This window comes from Triturus cristatus, chromosome 9 (assembly GCF_964204655.1).
Source record: "Triturus cristatus chromosome 9, aTriCri1.1, whole genome shotgun sequence".
Taxonomy (NCBI): Eukaryota; Metazoa; Chordata; class Amphibia; order Caudata; family Salamandridae; genus Triturus; species Triturus cristatus.
In genome coordinates this window covers 112,334,506-112,360,141 of record NC_140592.1, presented here as the reverse complement: position 1 = coordinate 112,360,141, position 25,636 = coordinate 112,334,506, and the positions used below count along the sequence as shown (strand labels likewise).

At 44.1% G+C, this 25,636-nt stretch overlaps 1 protein-coding gene across 2 annotated transcripts in view; it reads left to right on the top strand.

Annotated features, from left to right (window-relative positions):
• Window positions 1-25,636, top strand: part of LOC146797499 (contactin-4-like) — a 976,366-nt gene that overhangs the window by 872,249 nt on the left and 78,481 nt on the right. The window contains exons 13-14 of one of the 2 annotated variants that reach the window (XM_085624519.1): window positions 2,973-3,148; window positions 4,494-4,611. In XM_085624519.1, the coding sequence (XP_085480645.1) occupies window positions 2,973-3,148; window positions 4,494-4,611 (294 nt within the window). Of the gene's footprint in view, window positions 1-2,972; window positions 3,149-4,490; window positions 4,612-25,636 lie in introns of both variants that reach the window. The other variant, XM_085624518.1, reaches the window with a different exon arrangement.

Sequence of the window (25,636 nt, the reverse complement as noted above, 5' to 3'; positions counted from 1 at the left end):
ATGCCACTTTGTGACATCGGCTCTTCGCCAGGACTCCGTGTAAAGGGAGCCAACACCTGTGTCACACAGTGGCACTGTGTGAGTTGGCAAGTCTACAGGGACATAACTGGTAAAAGAAGGGACTCTGCAGGGAATAAAGACGCTGGCACCTCAATCTATAGACTCAATGTAATGGTGAACCCTGGCATGTGAAAAGGAGCTTGCCGGCAGCACAGCAACATACACACTGCCCTGTGGCCATGTTATTATTGTTAAAAAGCACAAACAGATTATAGAGAATTATGTTGCAAAGTACCTATCAATCAATCAATCAGGATTTATACAGCACTGCTAATCACCTGGTAGGGTATCCAGGCGCTTGCAGATCCTGGTTGGCTTATTCAAACAGCCTCCGGCATTGTGGAAGTGAAGTGATGGTCCGGAGCTGCGTGGGGAGGCTGTTCCAGGTCTTTGCTGTGATATAGGACAAGGAGCGTTTTCCACTTGTGCTTCAGTGGATGCGGGGCATGTGGGCAAGTGATAGGGAAGGGGAACATAATCTTCTCGACGGTTGGTGGAAGTTGAGGCGTTGGTTTATGTAGGTGGGTCCTTGCTTGTGTAGGGCTTTGTGTGCGTGGGTCAGCAGCTTGAATTGACATCTCTTCAGTACTGGGAGCCAGTGGAGTTGTCTAAGGTGAGGTATGACGTGGGTTTGTCATGGGCTCGTAGTCACCAGTTTTGCCAAATTGCTATTTCCTTTTGCTTATTCTAAAATTCTAGTGGGAATTGCTGTAAGGACACGTTTGTGCGTGCCAGATTTTGCAGAAGACATTACAGTAACACACGCAAACCTATGACCGGAAAAATTGAAACTACAGGTCCCAGGATGCAAGTGATGTTAGCTACAACATGGGGCGGATTGATTGCTATGACTGTGTCTTTTCTTTGCTATCCTTCAGATTTTATGTGTGACACCCATTGTCACAGCTGGCAGAGGAGCTCAAACTCCTGCTGCCGTGCCGCCTTCCTGAATATGCACTGGTGGCGGAGAATGCAAAAAATAACAGAAAGGCCGAACATGCATTTTATTCCGGGATTTTCATAATGTTCCAAGCTCCATATTTTACACATAAAAAATAAACTCCTGAAAATAGTAATGACAAGGCCCTGTTCTGCCTTTTCCTTTTTAAGTGATCGAACATCGCTTTAAGTGGAGTCGTGGAAGGGGTGGAAACTCACTTCAAGTAGAGGTGGCCAAGTAGGGTGTATGAGATTATTTTTATTTAGTTATTTGTATGTTTGTTAATGATGCCACTGGCGTTTTTTTGTCCTGGGAAAATCTCCTGCTACATTTCAGTGTTTGGGAAGGTGGGAGGTTTGCAAAACAAGTGGAAATACTCGTAAGGAGATTATATTTATTTTTCTGGTACGGGGGATCAGCAAATTGTGACTTTGTGACTTTTTTTTCCCTTTCTTTAGATTATTTCTCCAGTGATTTTAAAAATACAACTTTGAACCTTGAATTACATTTCCAAAGTTCTTCCATACCTTTAGTGAAATTTGCAAAATTTTGCACAATATTTCAAGGAAATTTGTGGAAAGCAACTCCTGCAAATTTTCACACATTTAGTTTTAATTTTTAAGGATAACTGTTCCAAACTGCCTAGGGAACCTGTCTGTCAATCATTAATTACAAAAAGAAAAGTTCACAAAAATCCACAAAAACAAAACTGCCCAATTTTAATATTTTCAAGAGCATTTTCTGCTATGAACTTAAGTAATTTATTTTCTTTGGTCCGGCGCTCCTGACCAGGTGCCCCTCCCCCGCAAATAGCAGTGGGCGCCCTAAGTCACTCCACAGGCAGGAGCCCAAGCGGGGAGTCCCTCGTTTTTTTCACCAGGAAGAGAGTTGCCAGTGATGTCATTTGGGGGCACCCGGCGTGGAAACATATAAGGCATCACGATGCAAGGGATTGACCTCTTTTCTTATTTCCACCGCACACCAGCCAAAATACCGCATCAAACACCCACCCACTCATGGAGGAATTGGTGGAATTTCTTGCAGCAGGAAAAAGGGGGGCTACCCAAAATTTGGACTGATTCACTGAACCTACACCTTGGAGGGGTGTTGGTTTGTGCAGGCACTGGGCAGGGGCTGATCTGCTGGTGGTCCTAGACCTTTCAGCCCTACCCCGGGCTGCCTGGTGTTGAACATTTTGGGGAGTTTTGCCTGGTGACTGGTACCCAGGCAGGGACTGAGTGATGTAGAATTGTGGGTATTGCCCATCCCTCTCTGTGATGGAGGAGTAGTTGCAACTAAGTTATGTTCATGATGCCCTTGGTTGAGGGCGTGGGCGATGGATATGGGAAAGGAACCTGCTGGTACTTTTGCATTCCAAAGTGTTGGCAACTGTTTTATTGCTTGCACAATCTTTGAGCTGTTTTGCTGATCTTGCGTCCTGTATTCTCATAACAAGAATGGCTTGGACTGGTCTTACAAGTGCATTCTGAAGTGTTGTGCTTAATGGGTGGAGACAACAGTGTTTTTGCGTGCACAATCTTTGATCTGTTTTGCTGATCTTGCATACTGTATTCGCAGAACAAGAATGGCATGGACTGGTCTTACAAGTGCATTCTGAAGTGTTGTGCTTAATGGATGGAGATTACTGTTTATTGCTTGCACAATCGTTGAGCTGTTTTGCTGATCTTACGTCCTGTATTCTCATAACAATAATGTTTTTGGCCGATCTTACGTCCAGTATACTCATAACAATAATCTATGCTTAACTATGGTTATCATTCCTCGCTGATGCAATATGACTATGTGAAAAAGGCTCCGCCCTTGGTTAAACCACGCTAATGGCAGTTGCCTATCTCCTTTGGAGTCGTCTCAGTGGGGGGAGGGTCAGCGAGTTACATTTTGGAGCGCACTCTTATGTTTTGCCTCGATCTGTCCCCAGTGATTCCGTATCTTCTCTGATTTGCTCCCACAGATGCCACCCAGGTCATTGTGCCCCCGTCCAGCATGGATGTGACGGTGGGTGAAAGCATTGTCCTTCCGTGCCAGGTGTCCCATGATGCGTCCTTGGATGTCACCTTCTCATGGGTGTTCAATGGTCAACTGATTGACTTTGATAAGGATGGAGACCATTATGAGAGAGTTGGCGGAGTGAGTATTATCGAACACGCTTGTCCGGCCTGAAAGACTAGGACACGTGGATGCTGTGGGCGTCGTTAATCACCAATGAAAAGGAGCATACAATTACTTAATCTATATAGCTTACTTCAAAGCAAATAGGACACAAAAACAAATAGCATCCAATGATATTCCTCAGGAGTCTTGCACGTGAATTTCAAATCCGCTTTATTGAAGTTTTTTACATTTGCACATTAGCCCAGCCTACTTTAGCATTAGAGCTGGCCTTTCATTTGAAATGTTACTTCAGAGCTGTGAGACTGTGGATGCCTTCCCGTCGTAACCCTACCTCACATCTGAGAGGCCATTCCCATTCAAAATCTACCTCTCATCTGAGACGCCTTGCATCCCTTCCCATTCTAAATCTACCTCACATCTGAGAGGCCCTGCATCCCTCCCATTCTAAATCTACCTCACATCTGAGAGGCCAGCCATTCCTTTCCATTCTAAATCTACCTCACATCAGAGGGACCAGTCATTCCTTCCCATTCTAAGTCTACCTCACATCTGAGAGGCCAAGCATTCCTTCCCATTCAAAATCTACCTCACATCTGAGAGGCCCAGCACCCATTCCCATTTTAAGTCTACCTCACATCGGAGAGGCCCTGTATCCCTTCCCATTCTAAATCTACCTCACATCTGAGAGGCTCCGCATCCCTTCCTATTCTAAATCTACCTCACATCTCAGAGGCCCTGTATCCCTTCCCATTGTAAATCTACCTCACATCTGAGACGCCCTGCATCCCTCCCCATGTGTGCCTATTCTCTTTCAAGCTGTATCTCCCAGAAAGGTGACTGCCCATCCCAGTTTTAAATATACATCCCAGGAGGGTGGCTGTCCACCCTCTTCCATCTCTACCTCCCAGCAACGTGACAGGCCACTACTTTCTAAGTGCGTCTCCCAGGAGGGTGGGTGTCCACCCTCTTTCTATCTCTACTTCACAGGAAGATGACTATCCATCCCCTTTCTAACTTCATCACCAGGAGGGAGGCTGTCCATCCCCTTTCTACCTGTATCATCAGGAGGGATGCTGTCCATCCCCTTTCTCCACCTGAGGGCAACTGTTCATCCCAATGGTAACGGTACCTACCAGAAGAGCAACTGTCCATCCCAATTTAACACTATCACCAGGAGGGAGGCTATCCATCCCCTTTCTAACTGTACTTACTCAGAAGGTGGGTCTCGGCCCCAATTCTAAATCGACCTCCCAACCAGTGTCTGTCCATCACCTGCTTCTTGACTCAGCATCCCACTGAGAAGTTACTGTTGTCAAGGATCTGAAGGTAACGCCTACCTCTGTTCTTCCTCTTCCAGCAGGATTCTGCGGGTGATCTGATGATCAGAAGCATCCAGCTGAAGCACGCTGGTAAATACATCTGCCTGGTGCACACAAGCGTGGACAAGCTGTCAGCCGGTGCGGACCTGGTGGTGAGAGGTATCTCAGCCCTTCCCTTCTCAAGCCTTCTGTGATGGGTTCTGTCATTGACGTTGGTGTCTTTTTTCAGGTTTCATCATTTGGCAGCATCGGTGAAGCTTGGTTCATGGGATGCCTTAAGATGATGTCTTCTTGTCCATTCTGCAATGGTAGAGCTTTTGAGATATTCTCGGGGCGCGAACGGTCATTCACCCACATCACTCTTGTCATGCAGGAAATCCCGCCTCAGATGTTCTGGGTCTACAATGGTGGGCCTGAACTGAATTTTAATTAGTGTATCTTTGGGTGAAATACTTGGCTTAAGGATCTTCTATAAAATGATAGCTGGTTTTCTTTTCTTTAGATATTGTAACTACAGGTCCGCATGGATCATAACTCATACCTATCCAATTTTCATTCTGGGGCGGAGATCCTTAATTTTGCAGACTCCGTCAATGCACCACGGGCAGAAGTGGGTTTCATTTTCTAAGAATGCTCAGGGTGGAAAACCAAAACATATCAAGCCATGGACCTTGCCCATTTATGTTGGAACGTTCTGATGAGAGAAAAATCCTGATTGCTAAGCTTCCCGCCTGTTTGCTGTGGAAACCGCGACATGTGCACGACGCAGCTGCTTGCATGCTAAGACGGGTTTGTCGCTTCAATCAAACAGAGCACTGGGTCTGTGGTCGCATACTGCTGCTGTGACTAGTTTGGCCCAGAAGGCTCCTGGATCATGGCTTCGCCACACCTGAGCTGCGCTCTGCTGTTTGGGGTCCTGGGGGTTTACCCATCTACCGCCACCATAGGGTCAGGCTGCCAGTCACACATGGCTATCAAGAACAGTTAAACCAAAGGAAATGATGGACGGAGTGTTGAACATTGCAAGCACTCACCCCCAGTCAACTGATCTGGGTTTAATCGACCACCGATCTTTAGCCCACTCTGCCACCCCAGTTCAGACATGGCCATATGCAAATCAGACTGATTCTGTGCCTCATGGGAACAGTCCAGCCCGAACTGCCAAGCGATGTCTTCCCTGGACCGGAAACAAGCTTCCTAGGACCGGTTTCTGGCATTTCAGTCGTCTTCAGCCAGGCTTGATTGAATCCAGTGGCAAAGTGAGCAAGGGACTCACGTCTGAGCATACCCTGCCAACTTATGGCGAACAAAGCGGTACAAAAGGGGGTGGTGATGGACGGAGCATCAGAACCAATCAAACACTCACACCCAGTCAACAGATCTGGGTTTGATCCATCACCGTTCTTTAGCCCACTCTGCCACCCCAGTTCAGACATGGCCATATGCAAATCAGTCTGACCCTGTGCCTCATGGGAACAGTCCAGCCCGAACTGCCAAGCCATGCCTTCCCTGGACAGGTAACAAGCTTCCTAGGACCGGTTTCTGGCATTTCAGCCGTCTTCAGCCAGGCTTGATTGAATCCAGTGGCAAAGTGAGCAAGGGACTCACGTCTGAGCATACCCTGCCAACTTATGGTGAACAAAGCGGTACAAAAGGGAGTGGTGATGGACGGAGCATCAGAACCAATCAAACACTCACACCCAGTCAACAGATCTGGGTTTGATCCATCACCGTTCTTTAGCCCACTCTGCCACCCCAGTTCAGACATGGCCATATGCAAATCAGACTGACCCTGTGCCTCATGGGAACAGTCCAGCCCGAACTGCCAAGCGATGTCTTCCCTGGACCGGAAACAAGCTTCCTAGGACCGGTTTCTGGCATATCAAGAACAGTTAAACAGACTGAAGGCAAAGAAAATAATGTTTTTCTAATGCTATAACCAGACTATACAAGAGTTTGTTTTGGCTCTCTATCTCCCGATTCTTCAAGTGATCGAGGCCAAATTCGGGGCCAATGAATTGTCATTGGGCAGTGCCGCCAGTCTTTTTGCTGCGCTGCCCTACGCCAATTGAAAAGGACAGGAATACACTGTTTTTATGAGATACAGTGCATTCCTGTCCTTTCAGCCTGCGCACAATTTGGTGATTAGCACCAATGCAGGCACCCTTGTACCATGGTGCAAGGGTGTTTGTGTTGTTGGCAGGATTGTTTTTTGCAGAAAGGGACACCCTCCTGCACAAAAACAATCCATGGAGGCTTTTCCCTCTTTCTACACATAGAAAAGGGAAAGAACAAGGAGAAATATAGATATTTGTCTTCATTACGGTTCCCCTAGGGAAGCGCACAGTTTTGACGCTTTCCCGGGTTTACAGATCCATTTAAATCGGGTAAATGTGTCAAAACCCATAGGTGTTGCATGGGAAAACCCACTGCAATGCCCATGTAATGCACCCCGATACAGTTTAAGACAATGCAGCGAATTGCAATGCGTTGCCGTACACCAAATCTACAAGGCCATGAAAAGCTACGCAAATTATCTTTGCGTGGCCCCGTACATATGGGTCTGCACTCTGCGCTGCAAGAGCATCATAAGTGACGCACCAGTCGTGCAAGGGACTTGTAAATAAGCCTCCGACTTCTACAGTGTTGTGCAATTGTAGTTAATAAATTCAAAGTTTATTTGAGCGTCAGCCAAGCTTGCTGCCTGGGAACAGTGCTGAGGCGGAGAAGATCAATTCCGGAAACAGATCTGAGGCTTAAGTACTGTACAGAGAAACTGTACTTGTTTTTTTATTTTTTATTATGTTTTTAAAATTAATATAGTAGGTAAAGCTGTGTTAAAACATCTTTGCTCTGTTAAAATAATCTGGTAAAGAAGGAACTTAATTAGCAATGGGCAACCAGATGTACAAGCCTTTAGGCTTCTACCCGGAAGAGCGAGGCAGTGACTACTCTGATCAGGAAAATATATTCATCAAGTAGCTACAGGGAGAGAGTTGTATGATAATGTTATGTTTTTAGCTTCTGTATTTTTTTCATTAACTTTTGTAATTAAGATTCTTGCTGCCCCTGAGACTTATATTTTGGCTTGTATTGGTCCCCTATGTATGGAACTCCTCCCCTCTTGAGCTCAGATCTGCATGGGCTGCAAAGTTCTCCTCTGCAGTTTGCAAGCCTTAGGAGCATATTTACAAGAAGGTTGCACCACTGCTGCGGCATTTGTTTTGATGCAGCGCTGTCTTTGTTCCACATTTGCAAGGTGACGCATCTATGCTGATGTGTCGCTTTTCCTCGGCCTGCATTGTTTTTATCCTTTTTTGGAATCAGCTGGGTCACGTTAGTTTTAATATATGCAAGGAAAATGTTCCCACCTAAAATCTCCCGTAAAACGGACACAGTGGTATTTATGACTTTTCCCCAAAGTGGCGCATCTTCGGGAGGCAAGATGCGTAGCTTGATATGCGTCAAAATTCCTACGCCTCTAAAACTCAGGCGTAGGATTGACACATTGGCTGTTTCAGAGAAATTTGACCAGCTGAAGTGACTTTAGACAGTGTAATCTGCGATGAAGTTACAACCCCTCAACATGTAAGTGCACATCTAAGGCAGGAAACACAGTATATCACACATTACACACCATTATTGACTTATGCCACACATACATAGGCATAGCAGTACACATAAGTACACTATGCCCACTTGTATGTGTGACATTTAGGACCAATGTAATAGAGTTTTTCACTTTTGACTGTAGGCTGCTTGCATCAGTCAAACCTGATGCATTGCCTCTGTTTGTTGATGCATTGCCTCTGTTTGTTGATGCATTGCCTCTGTTTGTTGATGCATTGCCTCTGTTTGTTGATGCATTGCCTCTGTTTGTTGATGCATTGCCTCTGTTTGTTGATGCATTGCCTCTGTTTGTTGATGCATTGCCTCTGTTTGTTGATGCATTGCCTCTGTTTTTTGATGCATTGCTTTAGTTGTCAGTTTTTTGGCCAACTACAGCAGTGCGCCTCTTTTGGGCCAGATGCCTTGCGGCATCCTTACCACGGATACAGCAGAATGTTTGACGCATCCTTGGGGTCTTGCACCACGGAGCCCGTTATTGTAAATGTTTTTTACGCAGGCGCAAGAAATATTGACGCATTGCTGCCTTGGCTTGGTGATGCGTCATTTCTTTTAAATATGACTCTTAGTTTACCTGCATACTTTTTATTTTGAGCATTATTAACCCATTTACCGCGGCGGAAGTTCCGCCGCGGTGCAGCGGTTTGAAAGAGTGGGCGGGGCCACGTCGGCCAACGGACGTGCGCAGCACTGCCGAGGTAGATTCTACGCAGTGTTCTATCTCCGCCCAATGCTAGTGACCCTCTTTTGTCTCCTCTCTCTGAGCAATCATCCCGGCAGGCTGCGCGAGGAGAGTGAAGAAAGCCCTGCATGTGCAAAGAACTTGCTCAAGTTGTTGTGGCCTGGACTGCTTTGTGTCTTGCTTCAGGAACCACGTGATCAACTAGGTCACATTCTTACTGCTTTTGTTGTCTGCTTAGATAATTTAGATACATCCATAAAATCACCTTTCTACCCATTTCTCAAAAATGTATTGTTTTCCTGGCGTAATAAAAAAATCTCACACAAATAATTTGTCTTCTCGCATCATCGATCGTTGAGTGGCTGAGCGTTCTTTGTCATTCCATGATGAGAGATGCTTCTCTCATGGGTGCAAGATTCTTCATGTACATATTAACCCATGAAAGAAACCTATTGTTAGGGTGTCATCTTAAGGTCCCTCATCAGGCATTCCCATAAGGAAAGGGATATCCCTCCTGAAATAAAGCCTGTGGATCCAAGCTGAAAGTGAGCTCTCTCTCAGGAAACCAGCTTGGCTGGGCAGGCCATCACCTGTTCTTTCTGATTTCTAAGTAATAGTAGGCAGGAGTAAATTAGATTTGCAAACTAGATGCCACTGATAAGGTAAAGGCCTTTCATTTCCATCAGTCAGATAGCCAGTTTGACTACTAAGTTCCAAGCCTCTGCAACTGAAGTCTTGTAACATCTTGAGCATTATTTCTTTCTTATGAGAGCTTCTCCCTTAACGAGTGTGTGCAGGGGTCTGGAAAGCACCATGGCACATACATGCATTCCCACAAGCTCCTCTTACAGACTCTCTGTGCGTCCCAGGCGCCTCACATTGTCCACTCCATGTTCTGTGTGCTCTATTGGGCATTACAGTCTGTACATTTGCATCTGGATCACAGCTCCTCGAAGCATTGATCTGTGAGTGTCAGTCCTACTGAGGTGAAGTATATTCACTCCGCTTCTGTGCTTGGAAACCTTTGAAATAGAGAATCGAATTATGTATAGTTGTTTCTTGTGATGGCCAACCTGCTAAGGGTTTCATTTGAAACTGATGCTGTGCACTAGGTTTGCAGTAGAGGGCACATAAACAAATATTACCTCGTGACTATTATCGTATCCCTTAGCCAACAATGACGACACTTCATGTGAAATTGATGCGAACAGAACGCCCATGTTTAACACAAAATGGTGGCAAATGGGTAATGAGTGAGACACATATACGCAAAATGGCAGCAGTAAATAAATATATCTGAGCAGCACACATATCACATAGCCCACATATAAAGGTGGAGAAAGTCACGGATTGTGTATAGTAATGCTCTTGTAGTCTATATTGCCAGTTTTACACAAGAATCACAGTGACCCCTGAGGCTTTTCCGCCACCCAAAGCTATTTCTGCCTCTGTTCTTTCATCCCTGCTTATTATTTTTTCTTTTTTTCCTCGTTTCTTTTTCTTTTTTCCTCGTTTCTTTTTCTCCTAGCTCTTTTGTCTCTTTCCAGTTTCTCTTCTTTTCTTTTCTTTATTTTCTCTCTCATCATTTCTTTTTCCTACCTCATTTCAATATTACTTTCACACATCCATACCTCCTTTCTTCCCAAAATCCACCTTTCACTCTCTCGTCTGTAGTCCCATCTATTTTTTTGTGTTCTTCCTGTCCTCCTGACATCTTTTGTCTCTTCCCTTTCTTTGTCTCATCCCTTATCTCATCTCCCTTCTCCTCAATTTTCCTCTCTCTTGCTTTCACACTGTACCCCTTGTAGTCTCCTTATGTGTCCTACCCTTGCTTTTCCCCCTACTGTTTGCTATGTCTCTTCCTCACTTCTCTCTATCTCTCTTTTCTCCGTCCTTCTTTGTGTTCATCATTGCCAGCTGTCTAGCCTTTTTTGTCTCCTCTCTTCTCTCTTTCCCTCGTTCTGTTTTTCCAGTCCCACCCATCATAGGGTATTCTCTTTCCGCCTCTTCTCGCCCCCTTCTTCATGTCTCCCTCTTCTCCATTCTCTGTATTTGCTGCTCCGCTCTTTTCTCCATTCTCTCTTCTTTTCTACCCCTCTCCTCTTCCACCCTGCCCCCCACCCTCCTTCCATGCTTAAATCTAATTGGCCTGGCAGTTGCAAGCGGTATTGGCAGCCTGTAATCCCCCTGAAGTTGTTAGGTTCCAGGTTGTGTTGTTTGATGAAGTCATCAGTTTAGCTGCCGTGTCTGACCTGCTGACAAGCGGGAACGCATTTTACTGCTGTTGCTGCAATTTCCCCAAGGAAATCCCTCGTTCTTTCTCTCCCTCCCCGAACGCAATTCTCTTCTCTGTTCCTACCCTTTCTTGTACTAAAGCAATTTGTTTCTAGCTCTGTTTCTTACTCTCTGTCTAACTCACCTGCACTCTCACTCACTTGTTTTTTCATGCTCACCCTCTCCCCACCCCCCTTTCCCTATCGCACTCTTCCCTGCTCTCTCTTCATCTCCTGCCCTCTCTGCTCCTTTTTTGTTCTGTTGCTTTATTGTACTTACACCAAGGAGCAGCGCAGCAAGCCACCCTGCTGCGCTGCCCTCCGCTCCGCCATAGAGAAAGGGCAGGAACGCACCATATTTATTTGATACCGTGCACTCCTGTCCTCTCTGTACTGTTTCGGCAGCCTAGTGCCAAGGTGGGCAGCCTTGCAGCACTGGCGTAACGAAAATTGAGGGGGCCTCCCTGCATGGTACGTAGAGGGGCCCCCTCCGGGCTCAATCAGGAGCTCTTCTGCCCCATAGAGCTTGGGGCCCCCCCCCCCGCACCACAGGGGCCTGTATTACGCCGCTGCCTTGCAGCATGGTGCAAGGGTGTCTCCGTTGCATGCAGGATTGTTTTTGTGCAAGAAGGGACGCCTTCCTGAACAGAAACAATCCTAAGAGGCATTTTCCTTTATCTATGTGTGCTGAATGCAGCACACATAGATAGAGGAAAGAATGAGGAGAAATAAATGCATTTCTCCTCCTTACACTTCACCTGGAGAGGTGTACGGATTTGGTGCTTCACCAGGATGACATGATTTTTTAAATCTGTGGCAGCATCAAAATCCATGGGTGTTGTGTGGGAAAACCCACCGCAACGCCCATGAAATGCCTCCCGGGCGTAGAGTAAGACGACGCAGCGATTTGCGCTGTGCTGCCTTACTCAAGAATTATGAAGCCACTCAGAGCCACGCAGTGTGGCTTTGCGTGGCTTCATACATGGGATTGAGAGCCCTACATAACGCATGTACCACTTTATGTGGTGCAAAAGTGACTCAGGGTTCTCATAAATAAATCCCTTTATTCCTAAAGCAAAAGGAGCTCCCAAATAGCAAAATACAGGCCCTCATTTATGGATTTTGGCATAGGGCAATGCAGCAAAACACCTTGCTGCGCTACCCTATGCCAAAGTGAAAGGGTCGAAATGCACCGTATTTATGAAATACGTGCATTCTTGTCCTTTTTCGCTGTACAGGCATCGTTTTGGCAGCCTAGCACCAATGTAGACACCCTTGCACCATGGTTGCATGCAGGATTGTTTTTGTGCAGGAAGGACTACCTTCCTGCACAAAAACAATCTTAAGAGGCTCATTCCTCTTTCTACCTGTGCTGCACAATGCAGCACACCAGAAAAAGTATAAAATGAGGAATGAGGAGAAATCAGGGGCAGGGTGAAGATCGATGGGTGTTGCATGGGAAAACCCATCGCAACGCCCATGGAACACCTCCTGGGCACAGAGTGAGGCAACGCAGCGATTTGCTTTGCTTTGCCTTACTCAAGATATATGAGGCCACTCAAAGCCACGCAGGGTGGCTTTCTATGACTTCATAAATCTGATTGAGATCACTGCATCACACATGTACCACTTTACGCAGAGCTAAAGTGACACAGGGGTCCCATAAAAAGCCCCTTAATTTAATCAGGAGCCCCGAAAACCTTTGCACTGAAGTTGCCACTTTGACACTTTCCCTTTGTAGTTCTCTTCCTTCTGCACTGTTCCTCTTCCAGTTTTGTTCTTTGTACCGTTTTATCACTTGTTTGATCTCTCTGTTCTGTTTATCTCCTTGTAGTCTGTATTATTCTTTCTGATCTTCTACATAGTTCTCTCCTTTTTGTTATCTCTTCTGTCTCACAGCATCCCAGGCCCATGTTTTCGTTCCCAATTCAATCTGATAATGCTTCATTGGCATGGCATACACGTTTGCAAGAATTCTACAGCCTGACAGTTTCTTGTCGAAGATTTGGCCGCTTTTTTTTCTCTCTTTGGTGCTTTTTGGCAGCAGGGTGTGGATCTCTGAGGGCCTCTGCGAGCTTTCTGAGGTCAGCGCATGTGATAATTAGTCACGGAATGATCTAATTCAGTTAGAATGTATCACGACCATTAGAAGTGAGGTGGGTGGTTTTTGGGGTGGGGATGAAGGTCCGTCCCACAGCATGGACAATTGAGCTGCAAATATTTGCCTTCGTTAGAGCAGCAGCTTGTCAGTGCTGCATTACTTTGCTGAGATGTTTTGGGGTGTTCCGGTAGATGCATTGAGATTGCCTCCTTTGGAACAGCAGCATGGCAGTGCTGTATTTTGTTGCTGAGATGTTTTGGGTTGTTCAGGTGGGTGCATTGAGATTGCCTCCTTTGAAACAGCAGCATGGCAGTGCTGTATGTGTGCTGAGATGTTTTGGGGTGTTCAGGTGGGTGCATTGAGATTGCCTCCTTTGGAACAGCAGCATGGCAGTGCTGTATGTGTGCTGAGATGTTTTGGGGTGTTCAGGTGGATGCATTGAGATTGCCTCCTTTGGAACAGCAGCATGGCAGCGTTGTATTTTTTTGTTGAGATGTTTAGAGGTGTTCAAGTGGATGCATTGTGCCTGCCACCTGTGTAACAGCAGCATGGCAGTGCTGTAGTTAATTGGCTGAGATGTCTTTGGATGTTCAGGAGTACATATTGTGTTTGCCTTCTTTGTAACAACAGCATGGCAATGCTGTATGTTGTTTCTGAGATGTTTTAGTGTTTCAGGTGGATGTGTTGTGGTTGTCTCCTTTAGAACAGCAGGATGGCAGTGCTGTATTTTGTTCCTGAGATGTTTTTGGGTGTCCGGGTGGATGCATTGTGCTTGCCTCCTTTGTAACAGCAGCATGGCGGTGCTGTATTTTGTTGCTGAGATATTTTGAGGTGTTCAGGCGGATGCATTGTGTTTGCCTCCTTTGGAACAGCAGCATGGCAGTGCTGTATTTTGTTGCTGAGATATTTTGAGATGCTCATGTGGATGCATTGTGTTTGCCTTCTTTAGAACAGCAACACTGCAGAGCTGTATTCTGTTGCTGAGATGGTGTGCAGTGTTCCGGTGGATGCATTGTGTTTGCCTTCTATGGAACAGCAGCACAGCAGTGCTGTATTCTGTTACTGATATGTTTTTGCAGCGTTTCGTTAAATGCATAGTGTTTGCATCCTTTGGAACAGCAGCATGGCGGTGCTGTATTTTGTTCCTGAGATGTTTTGAGGTGTCTGGGTGGATTCATTGTGCTGGCTTCCTTTGGTATAGCAGCAGGTCAGTGCTGTAGTTTATGATTGAGAGGTTTTTGGATGTTCAAGTGTACACATTGTGTTTGCCTCCTTTGGAACAGCAGCATAGCAGTGCTGTATTTTGTTGGTGAAATGTTTTTGGGGTGTTCGGCTGGATGCATTGTGTTTGCCTCCTTTGGAACAGCAGCATAGCAGTGCTGTATTTTGTTGGTGAAATGTTTTTGGGGTGTTCGGCTGGATGCATTGTGCTTGCCTCCTTTGGAACAGCAGCATGGCAGTGCTGTATTTTGCCGCTGAGATGTTTTTGCAGTGTTCTAGTGGATGCATTGTGTTTGCCTCTTTGGGAACAACAGCATGGCAGTGCTGTATTTTGTTACTGAGATGTTTTGTGGTGTTTGGGAACAGCAGCATGGTGGTGCTGTATTTTGTTGCTGAGATGTTTTGGGGTGTCTGGGTGGATGCATTGTGCTTGCCTCCTTTGTAATAGCAGCAGGTCAGTGCTGTAGTTTATGACTGAGATGTTTTTGGATGTTCAAGTGTATGCATTGTGTTTGCATCCTTTGAAACAAAAGCATGGCAGCGATGTATTTTTTGTGTGAAATGTTTTGGGGTGTCCGGCAAGATGCATTGTGCTTGCCTCCTTTCGAACAGCAGCATGGCAGTGCTGTATTTTGCCGCTGAGATGTTTTTGCCGTGTTCTAGTGGATGCATTGTGTTTGCCTCTTTGGGAACAACAGCATGGCAGTGCTGTATTTTGTTACTGAGATGTTTTGTGGTGTTTGGGAACAGCAGCATGGTGGTGCTGTATTTTGTTGCTGAGATGTTTTGGGGTGTCTGGGTGGATGCATTGTGCTTGCCTCCTTTGTAATAGCAGCAGGTCAGTGCTGTAGTTTATGACTGAGATGCTTTTGGATGTTCAAGTGTATGCATTGTTTGCATCCTTTGAAACAGCAGCATGGCAGCGATGTATTTTTTGTGTGAAATGTTTTGGGGTGTCCGGCAAGATGCATTGTGCTTGCCTCCTTTCGAACAGCAGCATGGCAGTGCTGTATTTTGTTGCTGAGATGTGTTTGCTGTGTTTTGGTGGATGCATTGTGTTTTCCTCTTTTGAAACAGCGTGGCAGTGCTGTATTTTGTTGCTGAGATGTTTTGGGATGGCCGGGTGGATGCACTGTGCTTACCTCCTTTGGCATAGCAGCAGGCCAGTGCTGAGGTTTATAGCTGAGATAATTTTGGATGTTTAGGTGTACACATTGTGGTTGCCTCCCCTGGCACAGCAGCATCACAGTGCTGTATTTTGTTAATGAGATGTTGTGGTAGTTTCAGGTAGGTGCACTGTGTGCCCACAAGGCAGAAGGACTTGTAAGTGACTTAAGAGATGATGGGAACTTAACGTAGTAAGATTTTCTCATCGAAGTTTAGCATGAAAGTCCAGTAGCAATATGGTGCTTCTGCAATAGACATAACTGTTACCTTGGATTTTTGACAGACTTTATAAGGCCCCTAATCCATCGCCGCCCCCTCCAAATGCAGATCTGATCCTCCTCATTCACAATCTTTGTGTGCCCTGAAAAGTTCAGTAAACTGCTATTAGCTTAGCTGTCGCAGCTTTAACAGGTACCTCCCGTCCCAGTGGCAACTGGTAGGGAACGGTGGCGGGTTGGTTGGGCGGGTTTAGAGTAAATAAAAAAATAATAAAAAAGATTTACCTGCTGGTTTCCGGTCGCCAGCCTCCGCCTCTTCTCCGGCGGTGGAAGCACCCAGGCTTCCAGACCCCCCCAGCCAATCACGACGCTGCTATCACCAGCATGACAGCAGCGTCGTGATTGATTTGAGCACTGTGTTTTGAAGTTCAGACAGGGAGTGGGAGGCTGTGCAAGTTCTACAGCCAGGCTGTGCATTGCAGTCAGTGAAGAACATGTGCATGATAGTTTGGCCAGCCCAAGACGGCTGGCTAAACCGTCATATGCACTTATCGTGCAACATCCGCTCCTCCTCCCTCTGACGTCACGCAAACCCCACCCTGCCCTAACCTGGCTGCAAGCTCCATACTAAAAATAAGATGATAATAACGTTCTGTTATTATCATTTTATCTTTCCTTTGTACTGCTCTTAGAGCAGTGGGGCGACCCTCCTCCGCCTTAGCAGACGAGCCGCCGCTGTACCCACCCATCAAATCCTCTTCTACACAATCGCTGGTTAAAGAAATGTGCTGTCTCCCTCCCATTGTTTCCATACTTTCCTACCCATTCTGTAAGGTTTCGCTTATCTTTCTGTCGTGCCAGCCTCTGCGTTCCTCCCCTCTCGTTTACTTGTCCTGCATCACTCTCCGCTCTCACATACCCGTCCCCCCTCAGGGAGGCCGCAGCCATGTTATCACACCTCTGCTGGTAGGTGCTGCAGGCACGTGTCAGGACAGTAGGTGTCTGAGGCACCACAGCTGTGGAAGTGTGTTCGTGTTTCAGACTGGATGTGTTTGATGCAGCTGGTGCTCTGCTCTGTCCCAGGCTTGGCCGCCTGGCAGCCTGTGCCAGCTGCTCGCTGTGTCCATGTCAGAGGCCAAGCACGGCTCTCTGGCCTGGCACTCTGGGGAAGAGGCGTTAGGCTCTTCGCTCATCCATTCTTCTGCTAATAAGACAATTCTGCACTCCAAACGCCAACAAATTAGAGGCTAAATATTGGAACTAGGAGTGTTTGAATGAGATCTGATGCCTCGTTTCACAGAGCATCACGCGTAATCCCTGTGGGGACATTGAACCAGTTCGTGGGAGAGCGAAAGGTTCAAAGTCTCCACTAACAGCTAATTAGGGACAATAGAAGTTCTGTTACAGGGCGAGCTGCACCAATTTGCAAGCCCTTATTCTATCTTCACGGAAAATAGACGCACAAGGCCTGACTTTGCAAGAAAATACCGCTCTCCTTTCTCTAGCATGTTACTTCTCCAAACGTGTACCTCTCTTTCTCGCCATCTTATTTCTTTCCCTCCGCCCTTCCCTTCATTTCCCTTCAATTCCCTTCTCTCCCTATGCCTTGCCTTGGCTTGCCTTGCATTGGCTTTCCTTCCCTTCACTTCCCTTCCCTCCCTATGTCTTGCCTAGCCCGCCCTTCCCTTCCCTTTCCTCCCTATGCCTTGCCTTCCGTTCCCTTCGCTTCCCCTCCTTTCCTTTCCTTTCCTTTCTTTTCCTTTCCTTTCCTTTCCTTTCCTTTCCTTTCCTTTCCTTTCCTTTCCTTTCCTTTCCTTTCCTTTCCTTTCCTTTCCTTTCCTTTCCTTTCCTCTCCTTTCCTCTCCTTTCCTCTCCTTTCCTTTCCCTTCCCAACCCTTCCCTTCATTTTATTTCCCTTCCCTCTCCATGCCTTGCCTTCCCTTCCCTTGGCTTCCCTTCTCTTCCCTCATTTACATTGCCTTGCCTTGGCGTCCCTTCCCTTCACTTCATTCCCTTCCCTCCCTCTGCCTTGCGTAGCCTGCCCTTCCCTTCCCTTTCCTCCCTATACCTTGCCTTCCTTTCCTTCTCCATGCCTTGCCTTCCTTCCCTTCCCTCATTTGCATTGCCTTGCCTTGGCGTCCCTTCCCTTCCCTTCCCTTCACTTCACATCCCTTCCCTCCCTCTGCCTTGCCTAGCCTGCCCTTCCCTTCCCTTTCCTTCCTATGCCGTGCCGCCTTCCTTTCCTTTCCCTTCCCTTCCCAACCCTTCCCTTCACTTAATTTCCCTTCCCTCTCTATGCCTTGCCTTCCCTTGGCTTCCCTTCCCTCATGTGCCTTGCCTTGCCTAGCCTTCCCTTCCCTCCCCTTTGCCTTGCCTAGCGTAGCCTTGCCATGCCTTCCATTGCCATGCATTCCCTTCCCTACTTATGCCTTGCTGGCCTAGCCTTGTCTTGTCTTGCCTTGCCTTCCCTTCACCCAATCCTGCATTCCATCCCTTGATCAAGGATTAAAAGTATTTGATTGACATAAGACAAAGTTTCAAGTATCTCCAGGTGCTATCCACCTGTAACCCACATGACTGCTGGGAGCTAGAAATGCAATGTTGTGTTGTTAAATGAAAATGACAAAAGATTGTCATTTTCTCATCTCAAGGACAATATAATTCAAGAAAATATTATTTTTGAGACAAAGTGTGTTTTAGGACCAATGTGCAATTATTCATAAGCAGAGTGAAGTCTCCCCAAGCCGATGTCCATTAATTGTGTGTAATAATGACAAGGTGACCTCTTGTTGCCGATATTGAAAATTAAGTAATGTCAATGTTAATATACTACGGTCTCAAAATGGTGGTGAGTGCAGATCACGTGCTTCGATTTCCCTCCTTCCATTGGTAGCGTTTAGTTGCATCTCCTGACTTGGTGGTACGAAGCAAACTCCACAGCGCCCTCTGGTGTCTGAAAAGTGTTGTTTCATCTGTGATTGCTGAGTCTAACTGTATGAACGGTGATTCCTCCTCTGCCAATGCTTGTTACTGATCTGTGAATTCAAAAGTCTGTAAATGCTAATTCCTAGTTGAAGAATAAGAAAAGCGATACCCTGTCTGCAAAAACTGATGCCTGATCTGCAAAGGCGTATTCCTAGCCTTCAAAAGCGGATTTCTGACCTAGCAATCCCTATTCTTTGTATGCCAATTTTTCATGGTCTTTTAGTAATGGTTCTATATCTATTGGAATACTGATAACTAGTCTGTAATTTGTAATACCTAGCCTTGGACAAATCACTTCCACTCTGTGAAAACCGATCGTAGCCTGTAAAACAGACCCTTGACCTGCTCCCTGTGTCCAGTCTGTCAACGCTGGTTTTGTCCGTATGAATACATGACTGCTGGCCCCTACTCTTTGGGGTCGATTACGATCTATGTCGGAAAGCATTTCGACCGAGTCGGTCTCGGAATGCTTTCCGACCGAATCGGATCCGGGGAGTCCGAACGACCGATTATGATGCATCTGTAATCTTCTGGATGCCATTCGGTCGGAATCCCATTGAATTTAATGGGAGCCTGTGTTCCAAACGAAGACACAGACTCCCATTGAAGAATGGGGTGGTTGGGGAAAATCGTGCACCCTGGGGCTGGCACCCCTTGGTGCTTGCCACACTATGCATGGTTAGAAACGGGAGTCCATTGGGTACCCTCATGGGCCAGATACGGAAGGCCCCAGGGGAAGGGGGGCCTGCTACGGGCCCCCAAAGTCAGCTTCCGACAGCCGATCCGAGTCGGAACAACTGATTCAGAAGGGTGTCCGAATCTGTCATCGTAATTGCTCGGTCGGAAAGATTCTGAGTCATTTGGAAACGTGGCCCGTAGAAACACACGTATCGGCTCCGAACATCTCATACTTTCCAATTGCCATTCGGTTCGGATTCAGAACCGATTTGCAAAGTTCAAACACCGTAATTGCTCGTTCGGAATGGTTTCTGAATCGGTTGCAAATTAGCCTTTCCGAATCCGATTCGGAAAACCCGAATCCGATTTGGAGGCCTTCCAAACAGCATCGTAATTGACCCCTTAGTCTGTGTCGCTGGTTTCTGATCCTCAAAGTGGATTCCTGCCACGTGAAGGATGATTCCGGCCTTGCCAATATCGATCCTTGTTCTGCTAATTGTGTCTTGCCTCTAAACTCTGATTTCTTGTCTGTGAATACAGTTTTTTGCCTGCAAATGCTGATTCCTAGTATATGATGTGTGATTCGTTGACTGTAAATACTGATTGCTGTCAATTTCAATCGCCATTATTGTTCTGCTAATTGCTGTTGGTCAGTAGCACTCATTCTTCGCCTGTGAATTTTGATTCCGTATTTTTGAATTCTATACCCCAATCCGTAAAAGGTCATTTTCAAGTTTCCAGTGGAAGACATCCTGGTTCTCTGTCAAACTGTGTGCTGTATTTTGGGAAAATCGAGAACTCGTTTTTTTAATTGGTAGGCAAATTATGCTTAATTAAAATCTTTGATTTTTAAAAAGAATTTTCGTCCTTTCTCATTTGCAAAGTTGTAGTTGTAAAACCTGAGTTTGCTGTAGAATCTTCTGCAGCCTACACTACAATGGTTGCACTAGTTTTAATTCCACACACAAGGGAGACGTAGTTTACAAGGTCATTAAAAATATAAACAAGGCTAAAGTGGTTTTACACACACACACACTCGTGAATTTGTAAAGTGCACGTTCACCGAGATAGATATCTTGGCGCTGAATAACAGATGCTTTTATTACCCAACTTAATGGTACTCATATTATCGACCTAAGAAGGATAAAAGGTTGAGTGAACCCACCAGGATTTGAACCTGTAATCATGAGGCCAACCACAGGTCCCTACAGGGTAGGCATTAGTCCACTAAGTCACCAGACCTGTTTTTGTCAGAGAGAGACTGAAAACACACACAAGCCATTCTAGCCTATATTGGTGTTGTTTTTCTTCAGAAGATTTGAATAAATGGGGGTGGGGGGTCCGAGCTTGGCTGGGGGAGCACTGTGTTTCTGGGGCTATAGCACCTATGTATGCAGAGAAATTAGTGTTTTTAATCATTTTATACTGTGAGTCATTGGCCTGGATCTCTGACTCTTATACTACAACAACTAATATCTTATACTAAACTAACGCAATGTTGTTTTTCTCTTACTGGACATTTTCATATTGAAATATTTATTTTAAAAAAGTTATAAAACAACAGTATACGTTGAAAGATAAAAATGCAACTGCATGAGCACATAGGGCCGACCCAAAAGGACAAATAATTCTCCCACAGATCATGGAAGAGCTTATTTGCTGGGCAGGAAGCACGCAGGGGGATGTTAGAAATGATTGACAGGCCCCTCAGGAAGTCCTAACCACTCTCCATGGGATGAGATCCTGTCGGCCGCACCAATCAGTACTGCAAAGAGGATCTCACCTCATCTCCACCCGAGGCTGAAGAAAACACCTACCAAAGGTTCCGCTGATAAGAGTGTGTATGGCGTCACAGGGTACTAAAGCAATGGGAATTAAAGAAGGAGTATCAGAGGTGGTGTAGATCACAGAAGTTATTGCTGTAATTTTATTATTACCATTATGATTACTATTATCGTTTCAATTACGATCATTATCATTGTGATTACTAATATCATTACAATTACTATTATTATCATTATGCATACTATTATCATTACAATTACTTTTATGATGATGATGATGATTATTATTACTATTATTTCTATTAAGCAAAACCTACAATGAAGCATTTTGGTGTTTGGAACAAAAGTAAAACCTAAAATAATAAGGAGAAAGAGTGAGCCAGCCACAAGGTCAATGGGCAGCAGTGCTCTTGCATCAAAAGATCCAGGCAAGACTAGAGTTTTGAGTGAAGATAGCTTTCACAGCGTGAATTGTGAAATTGAAGCTAGTGTGCAAGTACTGGGTTAGATCATCAACAAGCTTTCCTGCTAGTACCGGAAAGGCTCTGCTGCTGCTGCTGCACCACATCGGTTTAATCTTTAAAAGAACTGGAAGCAATATGCCTGTTCCAGCAAAGGCACCTCTTTATTCCAGTAGCCAAGCTGCACACCAGCTTGAGTCTCTCTGGCTTCCTGCAATGTAGCTTTGCTCCATAAGCCTTCCCATAACGCAGTGGCAAAACAAACTAATGGTTCAGGGTCCTTGGACATTGGAAGTCCTGCCACCTGAAGAGCACCCTGCTGTAGCTATTCCTTCCACGGGTCCGCTTGCGTATGCAATAGCTTAACAAAGCTAATGTCTGTCATGTATTTGAGAATTACAATTGCCGAAACTGCAGATCCTTTTTTAGTTTAAAAAGCTTTATTAAAATCCATATACATATAGACACTGGCATATCAACGTTCCATCAACATAAAAGAAGTAAAGTACCTATATGGCGTAATGCATATTAACAAACATAAGATAGTAGCAATCGAATATAATCTAAATCCAAAACCAAAGGGAGAAATATGGACCACATATATCAAATAAGAAACATAGCTTTTATAAGAAAAGAAAGAAAGAAAGAAAGAAAGAAAGAAAGAAAGAAAAGGGTAGACACGGGAAAAAAGACAAAAAGAAGGAAAAGACAAATATAGAGGAAAGAAGACAAAAAAAGATAATAGAAGAAGAAAGAAACAGAGGAGAAATAAAACGTGAGAAGATATTATTAAAGTGTAACACAACTAATATACCTAGGTGCTAATGTGTGCATCATACTGGCAGAAGATGCATGCCTAAAATAATCACAAATCTAAAAAACAATTGATGGAAAATTATACTTGTATGAATCAGAAACTATATAAAGGGATAGCAACAAGTCAGGAAGGTTTGTAATGTTCTTTCTTAATAGTAACAAGACTAAATGTATTTTTACTTTTGAACACATAAAATGTGACATTTCCCCATATTTCTGCTTTTTATGAGCTATCAAGGGTTCAAGAGATGTAACAGTGTCCAATCCATGATTGTAACAAATATCATTCCACCAAGTTTTAAAGGAAAATTTCTAGAAAACATTCCAAGTTAAAGTAAATTGTTGCAGTAACAATTCCACCAATGACTTCTGCTTGGCAGTTCAGACCAAGTTAGAACCAAGCTTCCTAGGAAAATGCTATAAAATGACAAAAGTACTTTGGTTTTCATAATGTAGTTAATGAATCCACACGTGAGCAACCAACATTTCATTTACTTTCACGTGACTTATCCAAGGTATCAGCTGGAGGCTGTGAACATGACGGGCAGCTATCAGTAATAAGAGGGCAGTCTTATGTAATAATTTGAATTCAAAAACAGTCTAATGTAGATGTAATTTTTTTAAGTTTTACATGCTGTAAAATGAATTTTTAAGTACACGTTTTCCCACATTGAAATTGACCATGCAGCATTAAGCTTTTGTTCCCATTTTTGTTCTGTCATGGATTTGTCACGAGAATAATCCTTCAGTGGCAAGCTTTAGAGAACATGGAAGCTTTAAGAAAATACAATGAAACAGCAGAGATGTTTGATAACGTATGTCCATTTCCTTTAGATGCATCAAATAAATTCTGATACATTACAAACAACCTTTTGTTGTGCAAAATGACAAGAAAGTATTACCCTGACATATTTGGTAAGTCCAGTTTCTACCATATCTCTTTCAATCTTTCCAGTATATAACATTTTGGTTATTTGTTACATTCCTATTATATTTTGTTACATTCTTATTATGCCGTTAAGAGGTGTTTAAAAACACTCTTTGGCAGGGGGAGCAAGTGTAATTCGTAGTTGGCAGTACAGAGGACTTTGGTTTTTTAAAGCATTAAGCGATTTCTTTGTAAGAAAATGGGGTCATAAAAAATCTTAAAATATTTAACCAAACAGGTTGATTTTCTTCAGGATCATCTTTGTACTATAGCCATGCTGGACAATGTAAAAAGACTAAAAAATACATATAGTAATCCGGAAATTTAGCTCTATTCTATTCTTTATTCTTTTTCAATATAGACAATGACTTTCTCACGTTTATGTCCTTTCATAACAATTATCTATAGATTTAAAAAGAATTTAGAACATTTTAATTAGGAGCATGTAAATTGCGTATAACATTCTTATTGGAGATATCATTATTTTAACATATGATCCAATGCCCCCCGACCCCTCCCCCCATGAAAGTCATGGAGGAAACCATCTAGTGGCTTAAATTCACAATTTAGGTTTAGGCTCTTCAAAATTAAAAGCAATGGTGTCTTTATTATTTTAGCAAACCATATAGCAAGATGCTTAATCTTAGTATAATACATAGTTGTGACACACCAAGTCACCAATTATAAAAAAAAAACAAGTCAGAACTCAACTATTATAAGGTTATTACAGTCAAATTCTGACCTCACATTGCCTGCTGCAAGCACCAGCAGCCAAGGAGATAAGTAGGTCAGGTCACGAAGCGTAATTAAAGCAGCTGTTTAAAGCATAAAAAGAGAACATTGCTTTTCGTACTTCTGTACTATTTCAGTAGCTTGTAATGACAAACAGAGAGAGTATGTTTATTTTTTGCACTCCTTAGAGAAAAGCGAGAATCTTTATGCATGTTTCTACATGTTCCGTGCTACTGCAGCTTTTTTTTCTTTTAAGCAGACTTGTACTCAACTGTTTCAAATATTTGCTTGCAACAAATATCAAACCGGTTTTTTGATGTGTATATTTTTGCCCTAGAGGTTTTTTTTTATTCTTCATGTTTGGAAACATGCTTGCTCTTTTATACCCAAGAGCTATGAAGCAAGGTTTTAAGTAGTTTGTGGAAAAGGTGATGGTGTGACCATGTATTATATGGGATAAAGTAACCCCTAGCGTACATGGTAAGAATATTGCAAGTCAACTCGGATTACATACTCTTATAAAAGAATTCCTCTGTAATTTACAATATCCTTATAATGTATGGCAGAGGTACTTTATCTCTCATATTATTCCAAGCCAGCTCATTGCATTCAAACATATTCTGTAAACAACATTTGTTGAGGGGGAAATAGTTGATTTATCTATAATAAGCTTCAGCCAGTCAATTTAAAAAAATATCCATCTCCTTGAAGATGGCAGGTAGAGTATAAAGAGTGTCCAAAACACGTAGAAGAATGTCATCCACATATGCCAACAGCTTTAGTTATGTATCACCCATATGGCAATGTTTAATTTCAGCATTTTGCCTTATATGTAGTAAGGTTCCAAAGCCAAAACAAATAACAATGGGGAGAAGGGACATCCTTGTCCTGTACCTCTATTAAGATAACATAACGGGGAAAAACTCAATTAACAAATACAGAGGCTATAGGGGAAAGTACAGAGAGATAATGTCGGGTTTAGGCCCAAACCCGAACTAGGCCATTGTTTCAAAGAGAAATTACCATTCCACTCCACTCCATCTAAAGCAATAGCTACATTGGTTGCAGTGCAGAAAACAACCTACTAATTACATTCAGAAACATTTTTGCATTTTCGTATAAGACTCATCCTTTGACAAAAGCAGATTGTTCATTGCCAAGTAACTTAGGAAGAAAATGTTCCAATCTAAGGGCAAGAATGTTTGCAAAAATCTTACAATCTAAATTTATCAAAGAAATGGGTCTATCATTTTTTACAGCGGGAGAGATCCCTTCCACCCCTGAGCAGTAGGCACATGATCATCTCTGAAAAAAGTGCCTTTTATAGAGTTCATAAATGTACTATCATTATATAATTGAAAATGTACAGTGAAGAAAAGTGAGAATACAATTCCAGTGGGAATTCATTGGTCCTGTAGATTTACTTTTCTTAAGTTCAGAAATATAGCTTTCTGGACTAGTTTACCTCTGTCGGTTATGGGGAGAGTAGCGTTAGCAAAAATGGTGATACT